The 9,855-nt window shown below is 41.8% G+C and overlaps 1 protein-coding gene across 1 annotated transcript; it reads left to right on the forward strand.

Moving 5' to 3' along the window:
* The first annotated feature begins 475 nt into the window (after window positions 1-475).
* lmod2b (leiomodin 2 (cardiac) b) lies at window positions 476-6,920 on the forward strand. The gene is made up of 6 exons (XM_074626019.1): window positions 476-1,038; window positions 1,328-1,786; window positions 2,272-2,532; window positions 2,641-2,850; window positions 4,150-4,611; window positions 6,534-6,920. Exons 1-6 carry the CDS (start codon window positions 763-765, stop codon window positions 6,558-6,560), a joined length of 1,695 nt encoding a protein of 564 aa, XP_074482120.1. The 5' UTR covers window positions 476-762; the 3' UTR covers window positions 6,561-6,920.
* The last annotated feature ends 2,935 nt before the right edge of the window (window positions 6,921-9,855 follow it).

Below are 9,855 nucleotides of genomic sequence, written 5' to 3' on the forward strand. Positions count from 1 at the left end.
CTAATTACAGAAGAAATGTGATAGTTAAGCTTTTCCATATAAAATAAGACATTTATTAGGTTAAATATGGGAATAGGTATCATAGGTATCAGCCCTATATTATATCTTCTTTGTCCCTGCCTCCATATGTATCTCTACCATGTTATGGCAGTTACAAAATCATATCATTGGCTGACAATAACAACTGATGGACATGCAGATATCGAGCTTTTTGGGCGTTATATTATCTCTATTTATCTTTCTAGTTCTGCTCTGTTGGGCCCAGTTGGTCTGTTTTGGCCATGAACAAAGCCACTCGGGCCGTGGTGACAGACTGCTACGCTGACAGGCCACAGTCTCTGAGCTCACATGCTTTTTGTGGCTCTGTCTCTCAGAGCCGTGCCTCCCAAAAAAGATGCTGCATCATGGGGCCCACACTTTGGTACGTTCCCCCTCTGATCCCTCTCTTAAGGCCCAAACAGCAGCTGGCGAGATTAGAGAGGAGAGGACACCGAGACACACACAACACACTCGCAGCGACGCGGGGACGCAGGACAGATCCGGTTCAGACCGGAGTGGGTACACCTTTAACCCGGCGAGGATCACCTCAACTGGCCCCCTTATGTCCGTGGATCTCCAGCAACCTCACTGTGGACCTTGTCTTTTGCTGGAACCTCTATCCCCACACACCTACTTCATTTTGGGGACCAGACTGAATCACTCAAGAACTGGTCTTTCTCTGGTAGTTTAAACTGACCGGTCTGTGCTAATCACACTTTGGCCATGAGCTGTTTCGGGTACCGCCGAGAGTTGAGTAAGTACGAAGATGTCGACGAGGACGAGCTTTTGGCTTCCCTCAGCCCGGAGGAGCTGGCTGAGTTGGAAAAGGAATTGGCGGACATCGACCCCGACGCCAACGTTCCCATTGGACTCAGACAGAGAGACCAGACAGAAAAGACCCCGACGGGCACCTTCAGCAGGGAGGCCCTCATGCAGTATTGGGAAAGTGAGACGCGTAAACTGCTGGAGGAAGAGATTGCCGGAGGAAGCCCCAAACCGGTCAGTAATGATATTTAATTAGATTTGCTCGGCATTTGTACAAAGGGCCAGAGGCGAAGCCGGCTTGTTTGAGGTTGTATCAGATGGAACTCAAGACAGTTCACTTAAAAAAAGTTGAAAGTAACAAGTCATTTGAAGCACTAAAAGGAAAATCATAACAAATCACTCTTTCTTCCACAGCTGCCTTAAAACCATCTGCGTTAATTTAGCTTTACAATACAATATATATATATAATTATATATACTCAGAATTACCGAATAATTACTGAATAATTTGATCAAAATACAGGATGAAGAACGAGAGGAGGAGTGTGTGACGGAAGAAAACAGCGGAGCAGAGGATGAAAAAGATGTTGAAAATGAGAAAGGACAGAAAAAGCACGAAACACAAGAGGAGAAGGAAGAAGAAGAAGAAGAGGAGGAAGAGGAGGATGAAGAAGAAGAAGAAGAAGAGGAGAGTGAGGAAGAGGTAACAGAGGAAGAGGAAGAAGAGGAGGAGGAAGAGGAGGAGATACAAGATAATAAATTAAAACCTGAACCCTCAAAGGATTCTGGGGCATGGGCCGTCACCCCAGTGCTACTGAAGCCGGCGAGGGTGGAGCCTATGAGGCTGACTCCTCCCCCTCCACCTGTTGACCCAAACGCGACCGGAAACCCAATCGTCGTCGACGACGCTCTCCAGAGAGCTCTTAGCAACGACCCCGAGCTCACAGAGGTTAATCTCAACAACATTGACGATATCTCACAGGTACAAATGCTGCGTGGTTTCCCGTGTTTCGTCAAAATTGTGTATTAGTTCACTGGTAGACAACTGTTAACTTCCTGCTCTTTACTGTTCAATAACTTTTGATCGTATGCCAGATTATTTTTGGAACCAGGCACCTTGCCATGGTTATGTAATGGAGGGCATTGTTGTTACATATTTGGCACAACCACATTTCATGACATTTCAAAACATCATGTCCTGAACGTTTAAATCATCTTGTGGTTTACTCAATGGCAAGTAGGAGCTGAGAAGCTTATTTTACTCATGTTAGTGTTAGGTGGAGTGGCAACAGGGTGACCTTTGTGTCAACTTGGTGAACACTGGCCTTACTGAAGTGTTAAATGTCTTCAGGGATGCCCTGACTGCTATGTGGTGGTGGTGTGGGAGCTGGTGTCAAGTGAAAAGAATTTCACAATAGTCCTTAAACTATAATTTAAACAAATTAAAGCTTGTAATTTACTTTCTAGGAAACCCTCATCCGATTTGCAGAAGCGCTTAGGTCCAACACGTACGTGAAGGTCTTCAGCCTCGCGAACACCCGAGCCGACGACCAAGTGGCTCTGGCCATCGCTAAGATGCTGAGGGACAACTCGTCCATCACCAGTCTGAATATAGAGTCCAACTACGTGACTGGAAAGGGCGTGATGGCGATGGTTCAAGCACTTCCTGTAAACAACACCCTGACTGAGCTTCGGTTCCACAATCAGAGACACATGTGTGGAGGACAGGTGAGTTCTCCTCGCTCACTTTCCCATTTTGTCTCAATCAAACAAATCTTCACTAAGCAACCATAACCAGGTGTAACATGTCTCCCTTCCTAAAATTTCCTGCCGCAGGTAGAGATGGAGATGGTGAAGATACTGAGGGAAAACTACACCTTGATCAAACTGGGCTACCAGTTCAACCTGCCTGGTCCCAGGATGAGCATGACGGGGATCCTCACCAGGAACCAGGACCGCCAGAGACAGAAACGGATGCAGGAGCAGAGACTGCAGCAGCAGCAGCAGGGCCAAGATGGAGCTCTGAACCCCAGAACCACCGCACTGGTACGTAACTTTGCTCAATTAAGAGACATATCTAATACAAACGGATTATTTTTCCTTTGGTCTGGCCCTCTGTGTCCAACTAGCCGACAATTGCATTACCTTTTTCCCATCTCTGTGACAAACAGAGCTCTTCAGCTAACAACCTATATGCTGATGATATGCAACTGCTTCAACTGCCTCTTACTTTTGCCTATAACATTTCAACTGCAATCACTGTTTAGACGTCGACCGACATTTCAGCTGCTTTCACACCTTTTTCTTCAACTGACACTGCAATTATTTACAGGGTAGACGCTTCAGCAATCTCCGGCACTTCAACTTAAAATTTTTAACTGCTTTAAAGATACAGTGTGTAGGATTTGGCGGCATCTAGTGATGTGGTTGCAGATTGCAAACAACTGAGTACCCCTCTGCTACCTCCTCCCTTTCCAAGACTGCGGTAACGTGAGCCGCCAAGTGCAAAACCGTGGTAACGCCGTTCTCCTCGCTCAGAGGCCATCCTTATAATACTTCATCATAATAACACTACTTTAGGAGCAACGGAAGTCAGATGGCGGCTGGAGGCAGCACAGTTTTGCACTCTGCGGCTCACGTTACCTGAGTTTCACAAGCGTGTCGAAGAACTACGGTGGTTTTCAGGTAACACCAATACATGAAAGGCTCTCTCTAGAGCCAGTGTTTGGTTTGTTCGTTCTGGGCTGCTGTAGAAACATGACGGACTCGGTGAATAGGACCCGCTCCCTAAGTAGATATGAAGGGCTCATTCTAAGCTAACGAAAACACAACAGCAGTCTTAGTTTCAGCTGATTATACACTAATGACAACATAGTTATGAATATTATATTCCATTTCTGCTAACAGAGCCCCACTGTTCCTTTAATTGTGACACTTCAATTGATAATTCAACTTTAATCTCTTACGCTTTAACAGTTTTGCTTTGACAGTTTTACTTTGACAGTTCAATTGCTTTCAGTGCTTACTTTTCTTATGACATTTCAACTGCTTTCACCTGTTACTCCACAACTGCTGGTTCAACTACTTTCAGTATTTACATGGACAATTCATCTTCCTGCAGGGCTTCAAATCGAAAAAAAGAAAATTCATGTCTTACACTTCACTCTTTTAAATTCTTACGCTTCAACTGACACTGCACACCCTTTCAGTGCTTCAGGTACAAGGTTCAAGTGCTTTGAATGTGAATTCTTAGCGTTTACACCTGCAACCTTCAGCATAAGCGAGCACACCTTTCCTATTTGTAAATGCATTTGTAATAATCTATTTTCGTGTCTCTGTCTCTAGAAAGGAACTCCTCGTTCATCACCTTACAGCTCACCCAGAGCCTCTCCTTGGTCCTCACCCAAACTCCCCCGGAGTGACCCGGCTAAAAAACAGACTCCTCCTGCTCCACCTCCTCCTCCGCCTCCACCACCTCCTCCTCCCCCACCGCCTCCCCCACCGCCTCCCCCGCAGCGGGAGAAGAAGAAGCCCACCAGGATGATCGCCGAGGTCATCAAGGCGCACGAGGCGGGCAGCAAGAAGGTGAGGAAGACGAAAGGTACGAAAGGTAAGAAGGGCAAGAAGGGCAAGGAGTCGGGGAAAGACGAGACGACTAGCATCCTGAAGGAGCTGAAGAACGCGCTGAGGCCCATGTCGATGGAGAGGAGAGGGGAGGAGGGCAGCAGGCCGTCCACGCCGGTGAGGTCAGCCCATGACCAGCTGATGGATTCCATTCGCAATGGCACCTCCCGCGGTCTCAGAAAGGTGAGGCATAGATACATTATGTTTGTTAAAGTGTGCTGTTCATTTTTTATTTCCAATCTTGTTTTCAGAGGTTTTATCTCCTAAATACTGTATCAGATTGAAGCCGGATTATATAGAAATGTATTGAGTGGCAAAAAACATTCCTCCTCCTTCACAAGCTGTCGAGAAATGTACTTAATGCAAAACTGCATTAAGTGCCTCTGCAGGGCAAACTGAACAAGAGGGAAGTTTAATTTAGATGAGGATGACACAGAGTCAGCGGTGTCTGAGTCATTGCGTCTCTACATTGGGGATGGCAGGCAAAAGGCTGCTTAGCACCAGCCAGCACTGTGGTATGATCACTTTTACAGCCAGAGAGAGATACAGAGAAGCCAAAATATAGCCAATAATACTGTCAGCCAAGTATTCTTGAACTTAAGAGGAAGATAAGCGGATACAGAGAAAAGAAGAAGGATGGAAAACAAACATTTAGTTTTATCTCTTATAATTCTTTTAAACAATATGTTACTATTACTGTAAAGGAAACGAATGCATCTGAACTTCTGCATCTGAAGCGAAGTATTTCCTTGGCTGAAGCGTTAGCACAGCTTGTAACACTGTTAGAGTGGAAAATCAGCCGTGCCCTCAGATGGCGGGGTCCTCCTGGCTGTGAAATTCCTGCCACTTAGAGAAGGTATTTATAGAAACTGTTCAGTGGAGCTTTTGATAACGACAGATATGACACGTCGTTATACCACAGCATGCACGAACCGGCAACACACATCCAACAAAAACAAGCCCACGAACACTTCATCTGTTGACGCCGCTGAGGACGTCCGATTTGGTGCAATGTCCAGGTTTGCATGCATATCAAGAAATATTATATTTAAAAGATTATATTGAATAACATACTGCAATCATGTGTCCTCAAAAACTCACTTCAAAAATCATAATTTGGAAAAAGCCAACGATGAGAAAAGTGTACATGGCCAGCAGCGGGTTAGCTTAGCTTAGCATAAAGACTGGAAACAAGGGGAAACTGCTAGCCTGGTTCCGTCCAAAGTGACAAAATCTGCCAACCAGCTCCTACAAAGTTCATCATTATATCTATTAAAACCACAAGCGGTTAGTTTTACACTTAACATGTTAGCTAGCTGCTTCCTCCTGTTTCTGGTCCTTATCATAGACTGTATATAAGAAGTGGACGTAGTCACCGTGACTTCACCCATTGGTTTGTGGACTGTGGACGGTTTTGAAGCTTTGAGTTCGTCATTTTGGCCGTCGCCATCACATATCTAAGACCGGACAACGCCGTGGTAGCTGTCAATTAAAAGGTAGCCACGCCTTAAAGCATACCCTGCTTTATGGTCTATTTGAAGAAGACTTGAAACTAACGATTGAGACCATCAACTCATGTTTACAATGTTTACTGAGGAAATAAATCAAGTGAGATGTAGGGTCATTTCCTCACAGACTTCTATACAATCAGACTTCTTTTTGCAACCAGAGGAGTCTAAGGAGCTAATCAGTTGCTGGCTATAGCGTCATACAGGCCTACAGTATCATACAAAAAGAGTGGTATTATTCTTCGTCAAATAATTTGCATGAACGTTTATTAACTAAAGTTGCAACATGAAAATCTCACAGCAGATGAAAGTTTTAGTCTGGCCGGTGTACACTGCCAACAACCAGACAAATGAGTCACTATAAATTGGCTTCAACCCTCATAATGAAAAGAGGCCATTTCATGGGAAATGTGGTTTGACAACTACATTCTTGTGGCCATGGCTCAGAAGTCATAATTGCTAACTTTTTGATGTTACTCAGTCATGACCACAGACTCATTCCTCTCATTCCTATCTTTGCTATCACCATCATGTTCCTTAAAAACGCCTTTTTTCTTTGGCTGTATTTAAAACTGACATAACATTGTCATTTTCCAGGTGGAAGTCCCACATTATTTACGATAATACAAGCAGACGTACCCAAAGGTCTACCCGTTGCCATGGAAATTGGTGATGACGATGGAGTGATGAAAGCACAAGATGAAAACATGTTGGGATTGCTGATGAGGCAAAAACTGAATTCTTACTCATGAAAAAACTAAATATACTGGAAATCTGCACTGCAATAATAGCTTTACAAGTTGTTTTTTTAAGTATTTAAGCATAATTGGAAATGGTTTTAAATGGTATTTGTATTTTGAACTGAGTTGACTGAACTGTTTATTGATAAGTTTTTCTAATTCACTGTTTTCTTGTAAAATTGTAAATATGATCGGTTGTTGGTTGAATTATGTGTTCATTTCTAAATATAGCCTTTTGGTGTTTACATTACTACTTGTCTGTGTACTGTATGTGGACTGTTTTCTTATTCTTTGGTTTCCATTTGAAAGGAAAGGGTCAAGCTGTTATGCAGCAGTGTTTTTTATCAGTGAGTCATCTTATTGGTCAAGCACCACTGATGCATATTCCCACACCGACACACTCACAATACACCCACTCCAGTCAGCAACGTATTAGAGCCGGGCTCTGGCGCACTTTGTTTGAACAAGTCACAATGCGTGACAAGTGAAGGGAAAGAATAGACACTCGCTACTAGTATCACTGACATCACAGAAGATATCAACTTAAAACAAAAGATCAAATAAGAAGCTGCTGCAGGGCAACGCTGCACTACACAACGTCTTTACACCAAGACTATGTAACATTAGCCACCATAAGCTACTGTCTTTTTGATGAATTCACCCTTTCATTTTAACAGTAATGTGTTACATTGGTAACATTTTATAATAACCATAATTTATAAATGGTTAATTGATAGTTATTTAATCTTAGTTAAAGTTATTTTGCTGTTAACAATTAGTAATGCTATAATTTCTTATTTTATAATTAGTTTGTCTAATATGAGATCATTAGTTTATAAATAATATATTGTCTCTTTGTTGATATGAGACAATTGCATTCTGAGTACATTAGTATTTATTATCAGTTTATTGTCGCACACATTATATCATTTTATATACTACATTAAGTATTTGTTAGTGATCACCAAATGATTTGTGTACCTTTAAGAAATTGTTTGTAAAACATCTCTAAAAATGATATAGACAGATGGTTCAATGAACCAATTTTTAACCACTGACAAAGTATTAAGTATGTCTCTAAATAATGTTTATAGATGCTTCACACAGTATTTATTAACCATTTAACAAGGTATCATAATCACCAGTTGTAACTTTATAATAGCTATCCAAATAATGTTTATATATAGTTTACAAATCAATTATTAACCATTAACAAATTGTTACAGATATCAATCTAAGTAATGATCATAGATGTTTTACAAAAAATTATTTAAGGTTTACAAATAATATCTTAATCATTAACAAATACTTTTAGGGTTTAGCCAATTAAGAGATGGGGATGCTCGGTCCAGACAGATGTATTGACAAGATAGGGAGGGAGGGAGAGACTGAGTGAGGGAGAATCCAACAGAGAGAGAGAGAGAGAGAGAGAGAGAGAGAGAGAGAGAGAGAGAGAGAGAGCGAGAGCGAGAGAGAGAGAGAGAGAGAGAGAGAGAGAGAGCGAGAGCGAGAGAGAGAGAGAGAGGGAGGCTGGAAAGGAGAGACCAAGAGCATGTGAGGTGGGGGCAGATGAGGGTGACAGATGAGAGTGAAAACAAGAGACTGAGAGATGTGAGCTATTAGCATCCTAATCCTGGTCCTGTATTTGTTGATCTGTATTGGAAGAGTTCCCTGACTCCCAAATCTACAGAGCAGCTGTTCAGAGACGACACGGTCAGGAGCTCCAGGGTGGCAACAACGAGAAAACCATTTCCCAAAGTATACCAGACCTTTTTTAGAGTGATTTCCCACTTTAATGGCATTCCATTAATGTCCGCATTGAATAAAAAAAAAAAACATCTTTGTATAACGGTTCAAATTGCAGCAGATTGGTATTAAAAATTGGCAATTATTAAAGGTACAATTCATAACTTTGGACAGCCTGATGGAGACACACGAGTGTCAAACTCAGCCATTTATCCTTTTTTCCCCACATTAACTGGCAGCTTGATCACTGACGACACAGAGATACCACGTGATACCAACGTCATTATACTATTGGCTCACAAGCTTTGTTAGAAGTGGGAACTGAACATCAGATATCCTCCGCAGAGATAAACAAAACATTCATTTTGGACCCATCAACATTTTTTAAATGATTAATTCACAGTCATACTTTTATTCAGCACATTTTTGAAAAGCTCTATGGACGTATTATTTTTAAATAATTATCGTCTGCATAAAAATGTTATCAGGATAACCTTTAAATTATATTGCGCGGTAGTGCATAATTATTTTGCAGGCTTGCATGTTGATGCGTTCAAGTGCTTGTGAGAAGTTTTGATGTTAAAGACCTGAGATTTGACTGAAAACTATGGTATGTAGAGGACATGTATAAAAAGGTATACTGCATGATAAAAGAGCATTAAGAAGAAAATCCAAACTTTAAACAAGACTTGTACAGAATTAAACTAAGCTCATATGCAGTGTACACTCCCCAATGCCAAAAACCAGTCTCCTCCATAGCCGTCCCAAGTACAGCAGCTCAGTATGCACAATGCATTCCTCAGACTAAGTGTCCTAAGAATAAAACTTCCTCTACTTGAGCACAGCACTTTGTCATATCTGTCAAACTGTCAATAGGGGATCCCTCCATAAAATCCATCCATAAATTGAAGAGACTTCCTGCTTTGCAAATGAGGTCTATGCACTCAGGGTGGTCACTGCATTACCCTCGTATAGAATTCAACATTATTTTCAGGATGGACAGAGGTTTTCATGCAGCATAGGGGAACAACAACACAACTGTTTAAGTTTACATTTATTCCTTTAACACTGAGCTGAATATCGCTTAAGCTTCTCAGCCACAACACTCAGGCCCTTTGACCTTTGCATTCCTTCCCAATGTATGCATGCAGTGTTGCCAATTTACAAATTAAAACAATTCTACTGTGCAAATTTTAAGATGCCGAAATCTTTATATGCAAATCTAGCTTCAAGAGCATTAAAGGGCAATTTTACCAATAATTGACATATTATTCTACTTAAGATCAGGTTATTGGACACCTGGCTGCATTGTTACAGCAACAATATTTTTATTTATGCTATCTATATGAAACAGAAATTTAAAGCCCCTTTTTGCATTAAAAAAAATCCAAAAGAAATGTTGCATCACAGGTGCACTGTAAGAAACCTACTGT

Source organism: Sebastes fasciatus, chromosome 23, assembly GCF_043250625.1.
Source record: "Sebastes fasciatus isolate fSebFas1 chromosome 23, fSebFas1.pri, whole genome shotgun sequence".
NCBI lineage: Eukaryota > Metazoa > Chordata > Actinopteri > Perciformes > Sebastidae > Sebastes > Sebastes fasciatus.

Bases quoted from the DNA above. Each gene is read 5' to 3' on its own strand.
- lmod2b (XM_074626019.1), top strand. From the start codon at position 763: ATGAGCTGTTTCGGGTACCGCCGAGAGTTGAGTAAGTACGAAGATGTC. The intron at 1,787-2,271 runs GTACAAATGCTG...TTTACTTTCTAG, and splicing joins ACATTGACGATATCTCACAG to GAAACCCTCATCCGATTTGC. The intron at 2,533-2,640 runs GTGAGTTCTCCT...TTCCTGCCGCAG, and splicing joins GACACATGTGTGGAGGACAG to GTAGAGATGGAGATGGTGAA.